The sequence below is a fragment of the Bos indicus x Bos taurus genome, chromosome 13, assembly GCF_003369695.1.
Source record: "Bos indicus x Bos taurus breed Angus x Brahman F1 hybrid chromosome 13, Bos_hybrid_MaternalHap_v2.0, whole genome shotgun sequence".
NCBI classification, from domain to species: Eukaryota; Metazoa; Chordata; class Mammalia; order Artiodactyla; family Bovidae; genus Bos; species Bos indicus x Bos taurus.
In genome coordinates, this window is record NC_040088.1 from 63,595,671 (window position 1) to 63,619,641 (window position 23,971).

A 23,971-nucleotide genomic window follows, 5' to 3' on the forward strand; every position below is an offset into this window, starting at 1 on the left:
CTAATAAGCCATAGAATGCTTTCCCGACAGGATTACATCAAGACCATTAGTGTTGCCAGCACCACCTCTCTGCAAGATGTTGATGGAGCCTTGAAGAGGGTGTTAATTAACTGACATTAAAAGTGATGGGCAGGGGAGATGCTCAAATCACTGAAAGGAGCATCCCAGAGACCAGACCTACTCTCTATCCTGGCAAGTTGTCTCATTCAAGCTGCTGAAGGGTGAAGCTCTGTTATAATACCATCACCAGAGAACAGGTCCATTTCAACCCAACATTCTGCCAGAGCAAGAGATTTCCAACTCTATTAATAGGGCAGTGATATTAATAAAATTCAGTCAGTTGGTAAAGAATGTGCCTGCAGGGCAAGGGACCCAGGTTTGATCTCTGGGTCAGAAAGATCCCCTGGAGAAGGAAATGGCAAACGACTCCAGTATTCTTGCCTCGAAAATCCCATGGACAGAGGAACCTGGTGGGCTACAGTCCATGGAGTCCCAAGAGTCGGACATGACTTAGTGACCAAACCACCTTTGGTTATGAATGTTACACATTTATTGAACCCCTACATCATAATAGGTACCCTTCTATATGGCCTAGAAAGACCATCTTTCTGTATAGAAAAACCTTCTTTTGGGAGTCACTGTTGGGCAGCAAAACTATTACCCGAGAGTTTCTTGCTTATTTGTAATAAGGACCCCAAGAAACAAGATTAGAAATTATTGAAGCAAGATTAAATTGGGTTCAACCTAGTTTCACCACTCAGGATTTTAGATAAGATAATAGAATTGGCTCATGGAACCTTTATTTTACCATTCATGATTTTAACACCAGTCAGGATTTCAGCACCTTTGGAAAGCAGTAAACTGTGTGTGATGAATGAGGCAACTTCTTTTGAACAGAAGGATTTGGCTCTTCACAAATGGATCCTCCTCCTTTCCTCCTAATCACACTGATGAGTAACAGAGTGTTTGCTTAGTGCTGCATGTGTACTAAGTCGCTTCAGTCATGTCTGACTCTTTGCGACCCTATGGACTATAGCCCTGCAGGCTCCTCTGTCCATGGGATTCTCCAGGCAAGAATACTGGAGTGGGTTGCCATGCCCTCCTCCAGGGGATCTTCCCAACCAAGAACTGAACCCAAGTCTTTTACATCTCCTGCATTGGCAGATAGGTTCTTTACCACTAGCACCACCTGGCAAATCCCATTTGCTTTTCTCTATAGCACTTCAAATGTTTCATCAAGCAACATACTTCATGAGGCATTATCTCTTCCTCTCAGAGAAGTCCACATGTAGGGTCCTCACAAGCAACATGCTTCTAGGCTCAGTGAATGAGATTTCCACTTTTCTAATTTTACTGTTTTCCAGGCTGCTCAGACTCTTTTGTAACGTGCTTTGAGAATCTGCAGGTGTGTTCCTGTCTTGGAGTGTCCTCAAACCACCAGGTAAACTCTGGAATATCTGGCATAGTAAACCTGCAGGCTGGTCAGTGCTTCTCAGACCCAAATGGATGGGCATGTGAGTCATCCAGGGATCTTGTTAAAAGGACTCAGCGTGTCTGGGGCATGTTCTGAGACTCTGCTTTTCTAAGAGACTTTCAGGGGATGCTGCTGCTACTGGCTTGAGTAGCCAGGCCCTCTGTGAGGGCTTCTCATGCTCATGCAGGCAGGGTTATGGTGTGATAGGAGGAATGGAGGGGAGATGAGACCAGATCCATCCTGGATTCACCCTTCAACTTGCCTAAACTTTGGATTCCTCATTTATAAAGAGGAATAATGACAAAGCTTAGCTCCCAGAGCTGCTGTGAAAGTAGAATGTTCTCAATATAAAGAAGTATAGCATCATTACCATAGAAGTTTCCCACAGAGTTTATTCCTTCTCTCCTGAAATGATATAACTGGTTCATGGGATCTTTAGTGCTATTAAGAAGTGACGTGTGTGTGATAATATAATGCTTTTATTTTTATAACTTTGCAATGTTTCTTTGGAATATTAAAAAAATAATGCCAGAGATCACACTGGTCTCATTCGCTTCTTGGTGCTGTGTTCTACTTAGTTCGAGGTTCCTTCCCTCTGGCTTCTCAACCTGTGAGCTGAAAAGCTGCTTAAGATTCCCTCATGATAGAGTTCAGGGAAATTTCTGGCAGAACTGCTTTTCATTGCAACATGACAGCTGATTATCACTGGGAAGCAGAAACATCATGGAGTATTACAAAATCCTTCTGATTTGCAAAAAGATAAAGTACAATCCAGCCTAAGTGGTGATTAATATGTTACCACAGAAGACAGGAGATGGGATGATAAATAATTTTCATGTTTTAACTTAAATGTTTCAATCTTTATGACATATTTTGTTCTTGACTTTGGGAAGAATTATACAGTGATTTAGCTCCTTAAACCCAGGAAGAAAAGCCTAGCTTAGCAGCTAACTAGGGATAAGAAATGGGTTGAAAGCATTTATGTTTAAGGTTTCTCAAACAAGGAAACAGAACCCATGAATCTATGGCCCTTAATTCGGAAAGTATCTCTGGATTAATTCTGATAGATTCATCATAAGTCATCATGTTTTCTGGGTACACCCATGAACATAAATAGAATTTAAATTCAGTAAAGTGAATACCCAACTCTGCCTCCTCTATCCATGGGGTTTTTCAGGCAAGAATACTAGAGTTGGTTGCCATTTTCCTCCTCTAGGGGATCTTCCCAATCCAGGAACTGAACCCACATCTCTTGTGTTTTCCTGCATTGCAGACAGATTCTTTACCTGATGAGCCATCAGGGAAACCCTTTCTTTAAGCAGAGAAACCTCAAACTCCACTGAGTAGGGCACATGTTCTCTTCTTAGTTAAAACTTGGAAGATGCCAAAGACATCAGTGTCCAGAGAAAAGTAGGAATATTGATTCACTGGGAAGAGCTGTGCAGAGCAGTCCACCTTCTGAATAGCATAGATTTCCTATGCTTCAGAATTAAATGTTCCTATAATCAGAGGAAGGTAAGGCAAGAACTGTTGGTTCATGAATGGTACTCTATCCTACAGAGCATGCTTTGATTCCACCCTTCTCATCTTTGTTATTGTAATTATTATTATTACTATACTACTGTTAGTTTGGTCCCGGATGGACTCAAAATTTTCTAAGAATTACCAAGTAGCCAGCTGCAATGCCATGCTTAGCTTTGCCCTCTAATGAAATTTAGCACAGCTGCATGCATAAACACTATCTGGTTTATTACCTATTTTCTATAAGAACAAAACTTACCAACAGACATATGGGAATTTCATTAAAAACAAAAAACTTTACTAAATGGAATATAGAAACATTTGACACATGATTCGGAGTTGAAAAATTTCCATTTATAAGGCCAAATTCTTTATGCCTTATCTTGACAAGTGTCCAATTTGGGTTGATGTTCTACTTTCAGGAAATGTTTTCTTAATCTTCTCTCCTTATTAGGATATTATTTTAAAAAAAGAACTTAAAAAAATCGTGAAAGTTATTTGATGCTGGAATAATACCAATTTCTTTAAAAATAACAAAGCTAATATAATAAAAGCCATCAGGTTTAGGATATTTTATGAAAATGTTTAATTCAACTGTTTCTTTGGAATGTAGTAGTCATAGTTTGGAATTTAAGTTACAGTTCAGTTCTATGTGGTTGTTTTATGCAACTCAGTGTCTGAGAATACAAATGTCGTTTAAAGTTAAGGCTTCGCTGTTCATTTTGAAACAACAATTTACAAGTGTCATATTGTCATAGAAAATAAAAATTTCTGTAAAAAAAATTTGCACAAAATTTTATGATGGTACAAAACATGAAGCAATAATATACCAGTAAAATGAAAACATTTTACTACAGAAAGATTTATAGATCTCAATAAAGAAAAAAATATGTTATTTTACACCTTTTAAAATTATGAAACAATCTAAAACAATATAAACTGAACATTTTGTAACACTGCCTTTACAAATTAATAACTTTATAAACATATAATTTTTAAATATATTTATCAGTGCAAGATACTTTAAAATTTAAAGTTGCAGTATCATTTTTCCTTGGCTGAGGACAACTTTAAGTCTGTTGCCTAAAAAAAAAAATCAAGTCTTAATGCTTTCATCTGGGTATGATTATAACGGCTGAATGGATGCCCCTGGGGGTTAGAATCTATTCTTCTTTCATAGTGATCAATACTTTCCTGGAAACAAAAGGCATTCTCATTTCAATTAAACCAGGATGAATGGACTTTCAGCTCCATGATGCAAATGTGACCCCCACAAATGTACTTGAGGGAGACCTACAGCAGTGCAGGAGGGAGGAAGTTCTTCTGTCCTACATGGCAGGGCACAAACGCATGGAAAACAACCAAAGCTAATCTTTGGGCTAATTCACATGCTGCCTCATAAGACATTTATGTCTCTGTGGCTTAGGTCTTGCCAGCTCTAAGGCAGGCTTTCTCACTGTGAGCCGCTGGAAGTTTCTAGAAGCTTTCACTAAGTCTCTTGTTTTCTCAGGGTTTTTGCTGAATGGAGTTTTAAGAACATTTGTTTTGACTTTACTCCTTTTCTTCCCCTCTCTTATCTTAAAATACTCCATCCCCAGGCACCAGAATTTATGGTCGCTTTCTTAAATTAACCATTCCTTCTTCCACTTCCCTTGCTTGACTCAATACCAAAACAAGAAGGTTCTCATGGGTCATTTTCATGTATTTGGATGTAAAAATCTCTGATTTTTGGATTTTGAGGGGATTTCATCCCTTTGAGTCTCACTTGAAAGCCAATTATTTCTTCCCTCAACTTAACCACTATTTCTATTGAAAGCAAACATTTCTATTGAAGATCATTTTGATTGGTATAGATAGCAAATGGCTTTAGGAAAAAAGATACTGTCACTTTAACCAGTTAACAAGGAAACCAAAGTTATACTTTGGAGGGCAAAGTTAGGAATTTCCCTTATTTATTTATTTTTCCAACATAAAGTCTAGTAAAATTGTTTGCCATTCCCAGCAGGTTAAAGCTGCAAGTTTCTTTTCTGAAGAATGGCAAATGCTTAAATCCTAAGAGAGAAAAAAGACAGAGGGATAGCAGAGAAAGAGTTTACATTTGAAAATACATTCCATATGAAAGAACAGTAAGAGAGAATATTGCAGCTTTATACAAAAGGGTCAAGAGACATGAAATTGAACTACGGAAAAAGCGGAACGATTAAGCCACGTTGCCAAATCTTCGGAGCCCTTGCCTTCCTGGAGGCTGACATCTCACACTAAAATATACTTTCTTCTTCGTCAGCAGGCCCCCAGGGTTTGATTCAAGAAGAGGGCTTTCACCAGCGAAAAACAGGGCGGGTGAATGTAACACAATGAGAACCAGTACAAACAAAAAGGCACTTGAGAGGACATAGACTAGCCAGTGCCAAGGATTCTTCGTTGCGGTTGTCCGCATCACACCCAGTTGCCAGCAGTGTTTATGATGGCACAGTTTTCTGTATGGAGTTCACAGCACAAGGTTGAGTACAACACTGGAAAACATCGAGGAAATCTGACGGTATTGCTTCGTAAACAGAGCTGACACACTAGACTGGTACTGAGGCTACGGTATACTTTAACAGAAAACACCCTACTCCTTCTTTGCCTATCCACGACGCGGGCGATTATACACAAGGCCAGCTTCAGGAGTCCACTGAAAGGCGGTTATTCGAATATATTCTGGGCACTGGGGCTGCAGGTAGCGTGTCCGTCAAAGGGGCCCCGCTAAATACACTTGGTGCCAGCATTTTGGATTTTGCACAGTTTCCGAAAAGAATCCAGAAGAGGAAGAGAAGAGAGAAGGGGAAAGGGGAGTCCTTCGAATGATTAAGTCAATCATACTTGGTCTCAACACCAGCATTTGATTATTTCAACGAAACCAACAGAAAGAATCTTGACTGTACAGGATTCCGATTGTTAACACAGCTAAGTTGTCCGTGTCTATCGGCCAAACTCATTGAAGCTCCTGAGAAAAACCTGGCTTGGCGTCATCAACGCGCTTCCCAGCCTGAACAGTGAAAGATCAGCCGGTCCCCAGCTCAAGCTCTGTCCTCCGCTCCACTCTCCTGCTTGCCTGCTCACCTCTTGTCTGCTTTCATGCCTCCGAGTAAGTACTCTGTGGATTCAGTTTGTCTTTTTTCAACTTCACGCCATCCACGAGTTCAAAGTTATAGTTCTCCAGGGCAGATAAGTTTCTCTCTGACATCCCGTTGTGCCAACAGGCACAGTACAGCACGACCCCGCAGACAGCGCCCAGGAGGACGCCCAGGGCACTCATGGCGATGATGGTGATGAGGATGGGGTCCAGGGTCTTCAGCACGTTGCCCGGCTTCCTGGAGATGTTCTCATCGCCTTCTCCCGCGCCTTGGTAGCCTGGTGTGCTCCCTGGGGAGAAAAACAAAATTGGCTCCGTGAGTACTGCTAACACACCAGATGACAGTAGACAGCAAAATGGACAAGAAGTTAAGCACACATCTGGTTCTGGGCTGTCCTTCCCAAGACAGCCCCTGGGGGATTTCCGTGGTGGGGTTTGGCTCCTCCATTGCCAAGAAACACCAGTGTTTATGTTTGAGAGTTGTTGGGAATCAATGTGTGGGAGGGAAGGTATTGGGGCTTTGGTGCTGTGATTTCGACAGAAAGCTTAGCACATGGAAACCACTGTTTCTGGGCAAGCCGTGAGGGCTGGGTTCTAATCTAATTCAGATTTTATGCAGCCCGCCCTCCATGAGACTGTAATCTGTGTTTATTGTCCTTGGGCAGATATGAGATGTATAAGCTTTGCAAATGCTCCTTCCCACATTGGTCTAGCAGGGGATTTAACCATTCCTGATGCATCTGTTTGATCCCCAAATCCTGCATGAGAAGATGGCCCAAGCTGCCCTTCTGAGTGGTGGTCCTACCACAAGTCAGATCTTCAAGTTTCCCCTCAAATCGACCATGGTTTCACTCAATCAGGAGAGAGCTTTCCGACAGAATGAGGGCATGCCTGCTGCTGATATTTTAAATGGCTTATGGCTCCAATCGAGAAGCCAGGTCTGTGTTGTATTGAACAGAACACATTTAATAATCAGCATCTTTGCTGCCCTGGTTGTTTCACTGGAGATGGTCACACAGCTCTGCATGCAGGCATTGGGGAAATGTTTTCTTTAGAGTGGAACATGAGAAATTGTTAACATGGGAGCTCTGAGCCTCATTACCTGATACTAGAAATGAGACTAGAATGTTAATGTGCAACAGGCCTGGTGTTTACTTAAGGGTGTTCTGATCAACAAGGATTCCAATCAAAGGAAACTAAAAATATGCGATGCAAGTCCCTACAGGGGGAAAGAAGCCACAAGGATATATTAATATTCTCTCCCTTGATGCAACACTGTTTTGAAACAATCTCTAATAAAGTTTCCATCTCAATGTGGACCACGTAACTAAGCTAAATGAGCCTCATGTTGAGATGATCAACTGCGAATATGGCGCCATCTCTATTTATCTCTACCAAATCTCTACTAATACCAAATCTGTGGTATTAATATGTCCACATTTCTGATGGCAGCTGGTGCTGATGCTGATGGACAGGGTACAGATCTGCTAACAGCAGCTTGAGTGATGCTGGGGCAAGTGTCCAACACCTGCCACTGTTGGCAGGAGGCGCGGAGACTTCTGGAAATACAACATCAGGCAGGACCTCACTCCAACCAAATGCCTTGCACTGGATCACAAAGCGGTGTTCAATGAAAACACACTTTTGAATTAATCAGTTTGAAGTCTGAGGCTACCACCTAATTACCTGTCTTAAGTGAAGCAAAGTGAAAGTCGCTCAGTTGTGTCCTAGTCTTTGTGACCCCATGAACTTGTAGCCCACCAGGCTCCTCTGTCCATGGAATTCTTCAGGCAAGAATACTGGAGTGGGTTGCCATTTCCTTCTCCAGGGCATCCTACCAACCCAGGGATTGAACCTGGGTCTCCAGCATTGCAGGCAGATTCTTTACCACTAGCGCCACCTGGGAAGTTATTACCTATCTCACTTAAGGCCAAGTCACTGCTGAGTTTCAGTCTTCTCATCTGTGAAATGGGGATAAATATACTCAGAGCACAGCTGTGAGAATTAAACAAGAGAACTTATAGAAAGTGACTGGAACATACTAGCTCCTCAGTAAACCCTCATCGGCATCATCGTCATCATCACTGCCATCAACGTTGTGATCATTATCGCAAAACGAGGGTTTCAGTAGTGGAGGCTGGGAACAGGTGGTCCAAACAGACACTGGGCTCCAGCCCTTTAAAGATTGTATCTGGTTCTCAGTCAGGCACAAGAATTTGGGTTGGTTTCAAATTACTGTATGAAAAGTACTGTAGGTCCTTGGGTAAGAAACAATCTTCACTCGCTTCCTGTTTCCATAGTTATTAAACAAGGGTATTTCATGTCATTGTCCTCTGAGTTCTTCTTCCAGCTCAGTAGGGAAGGGCCAGGCTAGCATATGTCCCCTGGGGTTACCCCCGACACGCTCTGAACCGGTCACTGCCTCTCCCAAGTCTGCATCGGGCACTCACTCTCACAATAGCCCAGGCACAGCATCACTGACGTGGGTGGGTGTTTATGCTGTGTGAACTGCTTTGGTACTCTGGGTTTCCCTTGTAGCTCAGCTGGTAAAGAATCCACCTGCAATGCAGGAGACCTGGGTTCAATCCCTGGGTTGGGAAGATCCCCTGGAGAAGGGAAAGGCTACCCACTCCAGTATTCTGGCCTGGAGAATTCCATGGACTGTATACTCCACGGGGTGGCAAAGAGTCGGACACGACTGAGTGACTTTCACTTAGTACCCTGGTGTGCCAGAGTTTCAGAGTTTCTCCATAAATATAATAAAAGCCATGTAAACTGTTTTAAAAATAAGTCAGCAAGACATACTTACCTGTTTCATCGATTTTACTTTCTGGGTTCTTTTTATCCAGGTCTGCTGGTTCTGACAAGTCAAAGAAAATTGAAAGAGATATTTGAACTCTCAACCAAACATAATACACACAAACTACATCAACCCTCACACACTAATCGCCAGTGGCTCTGCTGGGTTTTTCCTCAAAGGTCTTAGCACAATCCGACCCCACCAGGTAACTGGAGAGCTATGGAGAGGCAGTGCTGAATGATTAGGGAATTGGAGTCAGCTCTAAATCCAGGAAGCCCTGCTGCAGCAGAGTGTGTTGTCTTAGGAGACCGGAGGGGAGTGGAGGCGGGGGGAGTTTGGGGAAGTGGCTCTGGCATTTGGAGTGTGGGGAAGTCTGGTAAAAATAGAAAACAGAAGTGGGGTTGCACATATGGCTGCCATCCTGTGCTTTTGTAGATAACGGCTTCCTAAGTGTTAGTTGGTTTCCCATACAGTATGTCAGCTCGTTAAGGCCAGAGACTGCATCCTGTGTCTCATAAAAAAAAAAGTCTCCAGGGGGAGTGGAGTCCTGGCGTCCTTTATGATTCTGGTAGAGGATAGGGACCTGGTTCATGCCTATGTCCCCAGCATTTAGAACAGTGTCCAGAACACACTCCATGACTCAATAAATATTTGTGGTATTAATGCATGAATAATTAATAAAGAGCTGATAATCTCCTAGCATCCAGGGCTAAATTTTCAAAGAAACATATGTGACGAATAATTGTAGAATTCTCTTAGACAACTTCTTACTGTCACAGCAACACAGTTGTTGGGTTTTTTTTTTTTTTTTACTATTTTTTTAAACTTTTTATTTTCTATTGGAGTATGGCCAATGAACAACATTGTGAAGGTTTCAGGTGAACAGCAAAGGGACTCAGCCATACATATACATGTATTCATTCTCCCCCAAGCTCCACTCCCATCCAGGCTGCCACATAACAGTGAGCAGAGTTCCCTGTGCTACACAGCAGGTCCTTGTTGGTTATCCATTTTAGACAGGAGAACATGAAGTTTTAATTGTGCTTTAGCTGTGACTTTCAGAGTTTAACGCCCAGCAGTAACCACAGCTACGCAGCCCAGTCACGTGAACAGAAAAGGCTCAGGGACTTGCTTTAGCCTCTGTGTTCACTGGAGCACTAGGATGCTGCTTTGCCCTTAGAAGGTGATCAGAGAAAACCTGTTGAACCAAACTGAATGTACTTTGTTTCAGCTGGTGGAGTTTGCTCTCCCATTCCAAAAACATCACCATCAGCCTTCCCATCTTGGAAAAGGGATGAAAGTAATGTAACTATATGAAATAGACATATTAACAACTGTGTAGACCTGGATGCCGGGGAGTTTGTAAAGTAGTTGTAACTTACATATTAAGCCTTATCATTTTTTCTATGAAGGTCTGCTAGGTACTGTGGCATTAAATAGATTTCCTTACATAATATGAAGCAGACCTTTATTCACTGCTCATTCTAATTTCTTCAATCGACCCTATCAAATTATTGCCACTTTAGGGACTACATATATCCAATATATTGTATAATAAAAGCTTTGTAAATTGCTGAAATGACCAAAAACCCATTATAGCCAACAGGCCTCCTTTGTCTTAAATTTGCCCAATAGGCTTATTCCATTTTGTTATAATTAACATCCTATTATATCATAATATATAACAAAAGTTTAAGTGTAGCAAATGGAGCTTAAGACTAATTACTGTGCTATTACATTGCCATTAGTGATGCTATTTATAATTATATATCAAGAACTGGGAGTATGAATTGGTTTTCTATGTCAAGACTTTTTTTCATATATACCAGGCCAAGAAAAATCCATAAACTCTGAAATGCTAGGCAAAATCTCTAAATTTCATTTATTCTTTTGAGGCATTTCAACTGTTCTGAGTCAGAATCCTCTACTTATTTTTATAATAAATCAAAGAATGATGTTGTCTATGATTCATTCACAATGTAATCTTCATTAAATCCACTGTGATGAAAAATTTCAAAGGCTTCCTATTTTGTTTACACATTGAGATACCTGGAATTACCCAGATGCCTGAGTTTTCCACTTTTCATCACAGTGTTTAGGCACGGCCTGGAAATCGTGAGTTTCTTCTTTGCTATGATTTTTGGTTGCACGTTATTGATGTACTTCTCTGGATACTAACCAGACATTCTAAGTGAACCAGGTTAGATGATGCGGTAGCTGAAGGTAGACTGACCTGGCTTTATGCCTTGGTGCGTCAAAGCAAGCACATCTATAGGATGCGCTTATAGCCCACGTTAAAATTCTAGGTCTAAGTGAGCATGACAAAGACCATAAAGTGGAAAGACTCATGCCCTGAGCAAGCGCCGCCTTGGTTTCTACAGCAACCCATACTTACTTGCGCAGTCCTCTTGAGGGATGTGGTTATTGATGCTAATATCGTCCACCGCAATCCCGCCAAGGTTGCCTTTTCCGATTTCACCCTCAAAAATCACCTAACAAAATGAGATCATTTTCACAGTATTTAAATGTTTGGTCCCAAATAGCAATGTTTACACATGCTTGTGCAGCTCAAGTCACAGCACGTAAATGAAATTCATGAGATTTCGAATGAGCACGCGATTTGCTCTTCAATCCGTATTAACTGCTTGGGGATGGTATAAAACTTCTCCTCACATTCTCTTTGTGTGATACAGAATTTAAAACTGGAAAGAACAGCAAATAAAAGGAATGTTGATTGTGACAGCCCCAAATAATCATAGAGTAGCATTTTCCCTTCTTTTTTAGCAATCAGTCCTCTGCCTGTAAACTAGGAGACTATGAAATAACGCTACCTAGATGATCATCAGTGCATCGGTATCAGGTTGAGGACAAATCTGAAATAATTTTTGGAATGATTCCCGCATCTCATTTGCATAGCTTTCAAACAGCATCCCAGCTGCCTGCCCCGACCTGGGGAAGGGGGCTCACCTGGTAAAGCTTCAGAGATTTGTGGAGCAGGACACGCCCTTCTTTCCAGTGGTCCCCTTGGTGTCCGATGGCCATCCAGACCAGCTGGTCGTACTCCTCTGGCTTCTGGTAGCGCAGCTTGACCCTCAGCGTGCCCACGTGCGAACCAGACATGTGGTACCAGAAGGTCATGCAGTGGGCAGCGTTCTGGGAATAAACCACGGGGCTCACCAGGCGAGCGACTTTGCCCTTTTGGTTTTCATCAGCCTGGGAGTAGATGAAGTTGCCATCTCCTGCTGTGACAAAAAGCTGTGTTAGGGGGAATGGCCAGACGGATGCACCTCTGTCTCTTTTCCATCAAGTTCTGCTCTCAAACCTTCTCTCCTGGCCAGACCACCAGAACCCACTTGTGCAGTGGTGGTGGTGGTGAAGTGGGTAACGGTAGGTAACCTCACTGGCGTTGAAAGGCTCTTGGCATCCATGAAAGGACGTTTGTGATGGAGACTGTAAATCTCAATAGTCGGATACCACTTATCTAGAATGCACGGTCACATGGACATGGGCTATGACTTGCGTTGGTCTCTACACCATTGCAAGCAGATCGGATGCGCTGGAAGACCTATTTCCATGCAGTTCTAACACTCGAGCAGCACGTGTGTGAACACAGAGTAAATGTAAATATTTAGATGTATTCTTATTTATTTACCATTGGAGCAGGAAGACTTCTGGTGGATGTTGCTTTGGTTACTGTAAGTGCCTGATAACAATGAAGCTGCTGTCTGTCCATATAATCTGGCAATTTCCCCCCACCCCCACTTCAAATTCCAATTCTTTTCCCCTAGTTTATTTTAATGGCTTATATTAATAAGTTCCTTAAATACACCTGAGAGCTTGAAATTCAACTGTGAGTCCCGCTCTTGTTTGATGTGGGCTTCTGGTTCCAGGAGAAGAGAGGCTGCTCTTCTGAGGCTTATTAGAATGTGCCATTTCGGCAACGGAGATGCTTGCTGAGCTTGGAGGACTAACTCCCGGCTCTGCTGTTAATGACCCCCGGTGGGAGCACTGCCTCCCGCTACCACCTGGTCTAAACACACAACTCATGTTTCACTGTTTGCTCTGCAAATAGAAATGCTACTCGAACGCCGCACCTGATGAAAGCGTGGATCTGATGGCGAGCTTCCGTGGGCAATGGGGTGTTCTGTGTGCTGCCCCAGGGGCTGGCATGTTTGGGAGATGCTCTTGCACTGCATGTGTGGGTGCGTCCTGCGTTAGCAGCATCCAGGTAGAGTGGATGTGTCCTCGACCACCATCTTCCTCCCTCACCTGGCTGCTTGTCTGAGAGGCTCCTCAGCACTCTTAATAAAACTGTTGGGTGGGATAATGAAAGGAGGGTGGGAAGTAGAAGCCACAGCCCCGGCAGAATGTGTGTGATCTCCGTCTCTCCTGGACCGTGTAGACTCGGTCACTCCTGGGGTCTGTTTTCTCCCACTGATTTACCTAATGATGGTCACCTGTCTGTGTGATGGTGCCACCTCTCTCAGCCCACCCAGACAGGCCGGTAAGACCTTCCCTCACCTTGCCTCTGCTGCCTTGCCCCCATCGTGTAGAGAAGAATGAGGTTGAAGATGCTTAGCTGAGCTGGTCCCTGAGCCAGGCCTGCATCTTGGCTCCCTTCTGTGCTGTCTTCTGCCACCCCCACTCCCCCTGCCACTGGACACTTTCATCCCACGGCATGGGTGAGCTGTTTCTCACCCAGAACCAGACTGTGAATGCCCCCAGGCTCGGACTCCCTCCTTTATACCTACATCTCCCGCGCCCCTCCCAGCATCTGCCACGGGTTTGGGGAATCCTCTGTAAGAAGTGACACCGCTCCATTGTTAGAGGTCAAATGCAGAAAACCAATCGAGATCCCTTTGATAAATTCAAAATCAGGCCACAGACTATTGTACCTAGACACTGTTCATTTTCAGAAGCCTCCACGTCTGATTTGCAAAGCACCGCACATGAGCTGTGGCGGGCTGTGTGCTTGTGTCTTGTGTGTGGGGCTCTTTTCATCCAGACTTTTTCATGTTAACAAGTCCCTGCCTTTCAGATGCCGGGCTCACCCAGCTCGCTCAGCAAATGATTGCAAGTTTAGTGCTGCGGGCTCTTTCTGGTCTGGGTGGATCTGGAGGGCTCCCAGGAGGACAAAAGAGAAAAATGCTTCTGAAGGAATCGCACTTCTCAGCCGTTCATCTAAGACACGCCTGCCTTTTCTGACACTCCAACACATAAAGCGCTGATATTTTTCCTTTCGGGGTTTTATCGCAATTCTAGGTCAGGAACTCTCTCTCCGTTTTCTCAATTAGCACTGTACTTCTGTAAGCCTTTTAGCTTTTGTCTCTGGCTAACGTAGCTTTTAACCTCCTTTGAATGTCAGATCCTACTGAGCCTTTTTGCTTCACTTTGCATCAATTTTTCCACCATTACTGCCTTCATTTCAGCTAATTGCATTTGGTTAATTTGGTGCCATTTCTACGTACAGTGCCATTTACAGTCAAAGTATTTTAAGTTTTCTAAAACTGCTTGTCTTAAGATTCAATTGAAAGTGTCTCAGAATTGAAGGAGTTCAATTTTATCCAATTTCCTTGTCAGTCTTATTAGGAAAGGAGGTAGCCGTGATGGAAAGAGGCCTATTCAACCTACTTAATGGTTGTATTCACTGGGGGCAGAGTGAACAACCAAGTGGGAAAAGCATGAAGGAGCCTTTGGCCGTCCATCAGCCCCCTGGCCCACTCATCAAGGGGGACCTTGGCTTAATGAGATGTCTCAGCTCAGCAAATGCCCCTCTGGGGTCTCTCTGGGAACCATGACTTGAACAAGCAGTGTTGTCGGTATCACTGAATGGGCTGGAAGGTTGTGGGTTGGGTGTTTTCTGTGTGTGTGTGTGTGAGTATATGCATGTGTGTTTTTTTTACAGGACAATGATGGTTTTTTAGTCCATCTCTCAAGCTGAGTAATGACTAGGAGGAAAAGAAGATGGCAACGGGTAAGAGTTCCTAGAGGGGCTGACAGCTCCCTGTGCACCCTAACCCTAATTAATCTTAGAAGGAAAGTAAGACAGGACGTGGGGTGGGCTGTAAACTGGGGTGTGGCGAGGTTTCTACTTGCTCAGAGAGAATGAGCTAGATTACTATCTTCCTCAAAAGAACAAGATTTCAACCCCTGACCCCAATCCACTTCCACTCCAAGGGTCAAGAGAGTAGGCATTAGGCAATAAATGAAATGACACTATCTATGTCTAGACTTGCTTCCAAATCACTCAGAGTCAGGATGCTAGAGGTAAAATGAGATTCCTAGGACCTGATGAGTGTTGAAGTTGGGTTATGTATAGAGAGGGTTCATTTTACCATTTCTTTTCTCCTTTTGTCTATGTTTGACATGTCCCATGAAAAACCTTCAGAAAGAGTAGAAAACAGGTCCTAATTCACACACACTGATCTGCCCAGTTTATTACTTTTCACAGGGGTCAATCTGTTGCTAAGTTTATTTTGCATTCTCCAGTAAGTGGCCTAAGAGAATCTCTACTAGGAAGGGCATCTTTTTAATTCCAGAAAATAAAAGCACAAGTGAATGACTGTAGTATTTTCTAAACTCACAGACCCCAGCAACCCTCCTCAGTAACACCCTCTCAAATCTAAAGAAATGAGGCCACAGTGAACCCTCCATTACCTGTGTGATCCTGAATCGGTCCCGTCTTGCTGGTCAACACACTCCATTTGAGCTGCACGTGATTGTCATGTTCCCAGTGACAGAATGTCTTGTGAGAACCCCAGCCAAACTCACAGTTAAAACCATATGTTGGAAACTCTTCAGTAGGTGGAAAGGAAGAAACAGAGACAAGTAGAGAAACACACATTTGATCATTTAGGTCAGAGAGGTCCTTAATTCCTTCATGGAAAACACGATTTATATAAGTTAGTATCTATCTGAAAATCCTAGGAAAGCCACAACACCCAGGATTGCCAAGGAACGCAAAAGATGCATGGAGAGATGCACATGCTTGCAACATCACATTTAGTAACTTTTTTTTTTTTTTGGATCCAGCTCAAAAAAAGATTATGGACTGCCTGTCAACTTGGTACATAAAATTTCCAGGAAGGTTACTTTCCAAAGCATGTATTATTACATCTGTAGCATTTTATTTCCACAACATTTAATATAAAAGATACTCCGCTCTTGAGGATAGTCATATAAATTGATATCCACCAATGAAAAGAATCTTAATTAGAGACTGACCCATGAACCTCCAAAGTCTAGAAACGTGAGTTGCCTGAATATCTCACCCTGGAGGTTATCTGTATTCTCAACACACCAGCTTATGCTCCAGGTTTTTACTGGCACATCTCTGAAGCATTTCATAAGATTTTTTTTTTTTTAACTTCTGTGCTTTATATCAGGTCAATTAATTTTAAGTGGGAAATCTTTGCTTCTTTAGTGAATTTTCAGATTTGCATATAAATTGTTTGCCCCACTTAAATCCGCAATATAAGGTCAAGCAAAGCCAAAGCATATTTGAATAGGTACCCACTTGTATATTTTTTTAATGTTCAAAACGCTTCCTTTGGGTTCTAAAAAGAAAGCGTGAAGGGATTCTCAAGAATGATTTGTTTTGTGTGTGCTACAAAGTGCTATTTGACTATGGGTGTTTTTTTTTCTAACTTGTATAGCCTTAGTTTTTACTCAACCTTTTTGCTGGGGGAATTTGGTTAACTTTTTAAGGATGGGGAAAATGAAGCCCTTGATATTTGGAATTATTTTTGTTAAACTGGAGCTAACAATAAAAATAATCCTAAAGATAAAATTCTTTTCCTTCTGCCAGTCCCACTCCTCTCCTGAATATAAAATTAAACACACAATAGGGGCTGTTTTCTCTAATGAGGGTCATTGCGTCTCATTGAGTTCAGGCGTCCACAAGATGGCAGCATTGAGATGAGAAGGAAGGTGCCCCGGCAGCTTGCCCGCTGATCTAAAAAATAAGTCTAAACCAATCTCTCTGTAGCGAAAGGGAAGTATGATATTCTACGCTGTATTAGGGTCAGGCTGCGAGCCTAGCTCATTGTGGTCTTTCCTGTAACTTTGTCTAAGTGTTTAACACAAATATCTTGCATTCTTCTGAGTCTGGGCTCCACTGCCCCTCCCCCACTTCAACAATGGCAGGCAGGAGGCGCGGTAAGGGAAAGATTTACTGAATAGATAAGAATGAGTTACTTTGCATTTTTAGCTTCCAAGGAACTCCTTTCAAATGCTAATGTGAAATTTTGGAAGGAAGGCGCCATACGCATCCTCAAAACTGAGCAAGATGGATTCTCCCTTCCAATGACAGTGTGACCTGCCAAAGGATTCACCAGGGCCAGCTGGGGTAAGAAAGCCTAGTAAGTCATGTGATAACTTGTATGTGTATAACACGAGCACTTTCAGTTTATGCAAAGGGCTATATTTCACAGCGGTAGTGTCACGGGAGATACATATTTTATGCCTAGTCCATCATAACCATGAAACAGGGCTTCTTAAAGCATGAGAAACCCTCTCCCAAATCCGCTCTTCTGTACAGCATGACTGAATTTTGCAGATGTAGTCAGCCGAACAATGAAGGAGTAGTTGAATAACCTTGGATGTCAACACCCACGGCCCTGGAATGTGCTGTTGTGTAATCTTGTGTTAGAAACTGTTAATACTGAAAAATATTAATATGTGTGTGGTTTTAGGTTTTCTCCTTAAATGTCATTTATAAGACCTACACAGAGAGGAGGGCAGTCAGTCATTACAGCATACACATTTCTGGTAATATTTGCCTTGTTAATACTTTAAATTTATTGTATAATTTACAGGAAACCACACCATCCATAATTTGGCTATTACTATTCTGGCAGTGTCATAAAATAAATGAACTTGGGTATTTTTGTGGCCAAGACAAAGGGCGACTTTGCCTCAAAGACTAATTTTGACATCTCCTGTTCCAGTGAATGGAAGTCAACCTTTATCTTTCACTGTTCTTTCCAATCTATGAATTTTACACAGTGACTACTCAAACTTTTCATATTTTACTACTCTTATCTGTTTGGCTCAATCATATATAATTTATGGCAATCTTGTTAGATTAGAATTTTTTTTTTTTTAATCAGTACCTTTTGTGGGGCATGGGCATGGAGACAGAACAGCTCAATGTTGAAGATTCAAGTCTGGCTAGAAAGGCTATTAAACTCACAAAAATACACACAGACATTTCTAGAAATGGAAAGAGAAAGAGAGAAGGACAGAAGCAGAGGAGAAAAGGGCAGAGAAAGAGAAAAAAGCAAATGGACAAATGAAATTAGTATACAGGACAATGTCCATTTGACCTTTCAATCTTCAAAATATTACCCAGGCCCCATGGCTGCACAATTCTCATTAAATTCATTGGGAATAATCTGGCTAAATCCCTTCTTGACTCTTAAAAATAGCAGGAAACAATATTCTGAACTTAAAACAAATTTATAGCCGCTGTGAGCCAGCACCAGCTGTGCCTGGGGGACCTAGCTTGCCCAGAGTTACATCATTAGCACCATATATGCACAAGGATTTAATTTTCAAATCTGGTCTTCAGAACTTCTATTGGGTATGTGAGCTCGCTTACTCATAGGCTGGAAATAAGCGGAGGTGCCTGGGTCCATGTAACCATGGGTCATGAGCATACTCTGAACTGATTTAGAGAATGTTTGGGGATCCTTGGAGGGTAAGAGCCTTCTGCCAAGGGGAAGATGGATTTAAAATGCAGGGCTGGCAGAGCATTAACAGGCTTTTATGCATCTGATGACAACCCAGATAGCATATGCAAATTATATGCCCACTGAACATATTACATTAAGAAGAATCTTCAGCATGAAATCTTCAGACTGCTTGAATCTCTAGTGGCTTCAGCAAAATCAGATGATGATGAAAGTTTAAGGTCTGATATGCTGCTATTTGTCAAGGTGCCTGCAGGACAGTGGGGATCCAGGTATCACTAGATGGGTCTGACGACGAGCAGGGGAAACCTCAGAGTAAGACCTGCTTTCTGACTCCACGCATGCTCAGGTTCTAAGCATTAGCTTACCCAGGAGGTGACAATGAACAGAACTCCTCAAAGAAACACAGACAGTTCACTATATACAAATGAAGAGAACAAGATCCATGACTCAGACAATGGAAAAACAGGAAACCAAGGCGACTTGTAAAGGACTCTGGGCTGACTGTAGACTAGACCATCCCTATCAGTAAGGTCTGTGGTTCTGTAACAGAGAACAAACCCGACTCCATATTGGATATATTACTTTAGCTCTAACTCTGTGCTCTGTTGCCTGAGCGTAGCCATGCTGGCTCTGCACCTTTTGTAAAAGAATGTTGCCTACAGCCTGAAATATACAGGAGAGCCCATTCTCAAGGCTCTGACCTTTAAAGGTACAACACCTTTCTGTTCATGCACAGACAAGAAGTTGCAGAACAGAAAATAATGAATTGTCTTCCTGGGGGTTTATAGGAACATTGTGACCGGATCTACATGGACAGCTGCAAGAAGAAAGGATTCCAGGACCAAGAAGTTCGCAACAATCAGCTGTACCCTCTCCCTTTTTAGTATGAATGAAGTCTTAGTTCTAACTCAGGTAACATGGTTCTTTGGGACACTAGTCCACCATCTTCTTGGCCTGTTGACTTCTTACTGGTTCATGATTTGTATATTCACCCTATGATCACAGTAGACGCTGTGAGACGACTGTTTGCTCTGGAGCTCCTCTCTGAAGCCATCATGCCAAGGGCTTTGAGCCGTAAATTAAAAGTTCACAAAGCCATTCCTGCTTTGATAACACAGGCCTCCAACATGGAGGGGGAGTCATCTCATTTTGGGTTGTTGTGTTTTGATGACCCCTAGCTCTTTTGACAGGCAAGCAGAGAGATGAGATCTGTTGATGGCAGCTTCCTAGTGGTTGTAATTAACTCTCTGGCAAGAGGAAAAACTAGAGCAACAGTTAAAATGTTTGTTACATTATTAGAACTTCACTTGTTCACCTCAGCCCATTCCCTGTGACAGTCATAAAGAGCTTACAGGAAGTTACCCCACAGAAAACCACCCAGACGGGGCTGAGTGGGAAAAAGGAAGAAATTTCTTATCAGGGAAAATGGGAAGTGAGCAAAAGGCAGCTAGCCAATCCCCCAAGGCCATATTTATAACCTGAAGAGGTATGAGGGGACTCCTGCCCTGTGAAGATTTAGCTGAACACTGTTCTTCAGTTTCATCTTCGGTGTTTGGGGGTGTCTTAGCTGAGTGGTGGGCTTCCCCAATGGCTCAGTGGTAAAGGACCCTCCTGCCACTGCAGGAGACTTGGGTTTGATCCCTGGGTTTGGAAGATCCCCTGGAGAAGGAAATGGCAACCCAGTATTCTTGCCTGGGAAATTCCATGATCAAAGGGGCCTGGTGGGTTACAGTCCATGGGGTCAAAAAGAGTCGGACATGACTTAGCGACTCAACAACAATGAGCTCAGTGGTAGCAGGGAGTCTGTCACCCAGAGCCAACCATGGGGAAAACTGGGGTTAAGTTCAACTGAAGGGAGGTTTGTTTTGCAGTTTAATCAGGTCAAGAGTGACAGCACCCTTTGAGGAAGCATGCTAATTAGAACAGTCCCTTTCTGATTTTCTGCTGGCTGAGGAGGGTCTGCTGTTGAGGAAACATTGATGTACACCACATGCCCGGTTAATAAGTGACCGTGGAGGCCAAGGCTGAGCAGGCTTCAATAGAGGAAATGGGAGAAGCTGGTGAGCTGACCTGTTCACCTCTCTCTAATGGTTAACTTTTAAAGTATGTAAAACCTCTGATTGCTTATACGCACTGTTTCCCCTCATGTGTGTCTGTGGGGAAGATTTTTTTAAAATACTATCGAAATACAGAGAGTGAGGGGGACGCCACCATTTCCCTGTGGCTGGGCCCTGATCAACAGCAAAGCTCTGAAAGTCATCAAAGGACCTTATGAACAACTTACTGACCAGAGACATATTAATATGTCTTTTGTTGTAGTTCATTGCTCAATTGTGTCCGACTCTTTTTGATCCCCTGGACTATAGCCCACCAGGCTCCCCTGTCCATGGGATTCTCCAGGCAAAAAACTGGAGTGGGTTGCCATTTTCTTCTCCAAGGGATCTTCCTAACCCACGGATCAAACCCACATCTTCTGCGTTGCAGGCAGATTCTCTACTGTTGAGCCACTGGGGAAGCCCACGTCTTCTGTTACCTGAATGTTATCAACTGGAGACGTTTCAATATTCACCTACATAATAATCACCCGACTAAGTTTTTGCAAAACCCCCCTGGTCAATCACGTGTTAATAAAAAAGGATGTAGAGGCAGTCCGCCTCAGGGCTCACCTCTCCAGCCCTGGTTCCCTGCACACCATCTAGTGGTGCACCCACTGGAAACGTGGCTGTAAAACTGCCAACTCCGTGGCTGGCAAAACTGACAAACTTCGCCTGTCTCCGATCTGCAGAGCGGCGATGAAAATAAATAGTCAGGCTGCTGCCTGGGAGATTTCCTTCTCCCGAGTTTGCAAACACAGTCCGTGTCCTAGATGTGCTGCGTTTAAACAAAGTATGTTCCCTGGTTCCTTCCGTTGAGAGTGGGGATTGTCACCATTTGGCAATGACTGATGGGGGAGGAAATCTCGCTCCCTGCTGCATATACATGTGGATGAAAGGGAAGCAGTGTTTATGGCTCCTGCTTGGGGACCAGATGCTGGTGGCATCTCTGCTACGACTTGATGGGAAATGGAAACCGAGAAGCGTAGCGATGCGCTATTTTGGGGAAGAAGACACACATATGTGAATCAATTTTCTCTTTGGTATTTGATACCTGATTGTATAGTGCTGTCTATCACGGTTGGCTTCTCTGTGGTGAGCACAGTGGTACCACCTGAAACACAGAAAGAGTAACATACGAAATGAGAAAAAGCAGAATAAGTAATACACAGCAGAAAACGCTCTTACATACGTCTGTTAAAGGCTAGCCGTTTCCTTAAATAACTCTTCTTTTAATTCCAGCTAGAGTAACTGTCTCAAATTTTGCTCACCACCACACCAAGTTCAAAGAAACCACTATTTTTCACCTATTTATTCATAAAGCATCTAGATAGTATGGATAATTCCAGACTTCCTTCCAAGGGCATTCCTTGACGCCCAGACTAATCTACGATGCTCACAATGGCAACAATGTAAAGCAAAGGCCTCCCAAGGTTCTTAGTGACTTGAGTATTAAACTTGACCTAGACCTCCAAGTTCAAATAGTTTCCCAAGCTTTCAGATGTGTGCCTTTTGGAGGGGAGGGTGTTGCAAGGCTGGTCCCCGCCATCTATTTTAAAAACTGAAGGTTTAAAGTGGATAGCTGTAATTCCTCCTTTCTTTTGCTGCTGTGGTTGTTTATTTTTCCCAAGGACAAATATTCCGCCCAGTATGTAGCTTGGACAAGCTGCAGGGAAAGTGGAAGAGGGGGGACACATTTCTTCACAGTCCCGAGGAGCTGGAAGACTGCACAAACAACACCCTGAACACTGTGAACTTTAATCAGTCTGGGTTGACTTGGGATACTTGGTCCAAGGACGTCGTGGAAACTTAGATCTACCATCCCAGCTTAAGTATCTTAGCTCAGCCGTTTTCTGCCCTTTATCCTGAGACTTCTCTTTTATTTATTTATTTTGCTTCCCAGGCGGTGCTAGTGGTAAAGAACCCGCTTGCCGATGCAGGAGATGCAGGCAAGAGACACGGGTTCAATCCCTGGGTTGGGAAGATCCCCTGGAGGAGGGTATGGCTGCCCACTCCAGTATTCTTGCCTGGAGAATCCCCATGGACAGTGGAGTCTGGTGGGCTACAGTCCATAGGGTCGCAAAGAGTCGGACACCACTGACGTGACTTAGCGACAGCAGCAGCAGGCAGCTTACAGGATCTTCACCAACCAGGGATAGAACCCACACCCCCTGCGGTGGAAGAATGGCAGAGTCCTAACCACTGGACAACCAGGGAAGCCTGAGATTTCTGTTTTAAAGCCCTGTTCCTCAACTTGCCCAAACCACAAGCATCACTTGAATGCTTCTTGAAAAACTGGCTTATTGTTTACTACGTAGGTACTTGAGAAAGCCATTTCCCCTTATGTGCATCTGCCTTGCAGATAATGGTTGGGGATCATCTATTTGCTTTCCCAAGAGATAAAGTCCTGGGCAGACTCAGGGTAAGGACATGGGTGGGCCCATGCTGATCCTGGAACGTTTGGAGGTGGTTATGAGGTGCCACTGTACACCTTTCAATGCTATCATTCAATAAAGAGACTATGATCATTCCTATTCTGGCTGAGCCCTAGTCCTAACCTACAGCTCCCACGGGTCAGAAATCACCCAGCTCATGAATCAGAGAGCCATAAAACTGAGCTCCTGGAGTGGCCTGAAGATTTCTGAGCTCATCCACTGCGGCACCAAGTCGTGTTACCCCCGCTTGCTCAGTAAATACGCTGGATGAGTGGTCACACATGCATGTGCCCTCAACGAGGCAGGCACTAGGAAAGGGAATTATATATATTATGGGTTAAGAAGGTGAATCTGTAATGGCAGAACTGGAGGGAGGCCAGAATGCATTAGCATTCCGTTCCCAGTGGCCTTACAGGAGAAAGACTCAAGGTGAAAACTCACTTTTTAAAACCGATACGCACTGTCAATTTTGTGAGAGGTTGGGAGCCAAATTCTGCTGCCGGGTAGACACAGATCCAATGTGAAATCTGGCCTCCTGGTGCCTTTGAAGCCAATTGTATTATCTAATGACTTCAAAGGCATTTGCAAATGAGGAACTTCAAGGGTGAATTTTCACCTTGGCAAGCAAGCAAAGGAGAGCAAAATCTCTCTTTATTTCCATGTGTTTGGTGCAGTTCACCTGGAATGCAGTGTTGTTTAGAGGTAATGAGCATTTGGCTACAATACTTATCTCCCACTATGTCCAAATCGGTCACCCCTGGGAGAAGACATTAAAGTGACACCATCTGTGTTTAGGACCCAAACCTTAAGAGAACACTGATCCCAATTTCTAGGCTTC

The 23,971-nt window shown here is 43.2% G+C and overlaps 1 protein-coding gene across 4 annotated transcripts in view; it reads right to left on the reverse strand.

The window, feature by feature from the left end:
* Window positions 1-3,552: 3,552 nt before the first annotated feature.
* NRP1 (neuropilin 1) overlaps window positions 3,553-23,971 on the reverse strand; it is a 147,645-nt gene continuing 127,226 nt past the window's right edge. For 2 of the 4 annotated variants that reach the window (XM_027560012.1, XM_027560014.1), the window contains 6 exons: window positions 21,753-21,812; window positions 15,568-15,705; window positions 11,878-12,152; window positions 11,306-11,402; window positions 8,920-8,970; window positions 3,553-6,400 (listed from right to left, as the gene is read on the reverse strand). In XM_027560012.1, coding sequence (XP_027415813.1) covers window positions 6,111-6,400; window positions 8,920-8,970; window positions 11,306-11,402; window positions 11,878-12,152; window positions 15,568-15,705; window positions 21,753-21,812 — 911 coding nt within the window. In that variant the 3' untranslated portion in view covers window positions 3,553-6,110. The remainder of the gene's footprint in view (window positions 6,401-8,919; window positions 8,971-11,305; window positions 11,403-11,877; window positions 12,153-15,567; window positions 15,706-21,752; window positions 21,813-23,971) is intronic. The other 2 variants (XM_027560013.1, XM_027560015.1) reach the window with 2 other exon arrangements.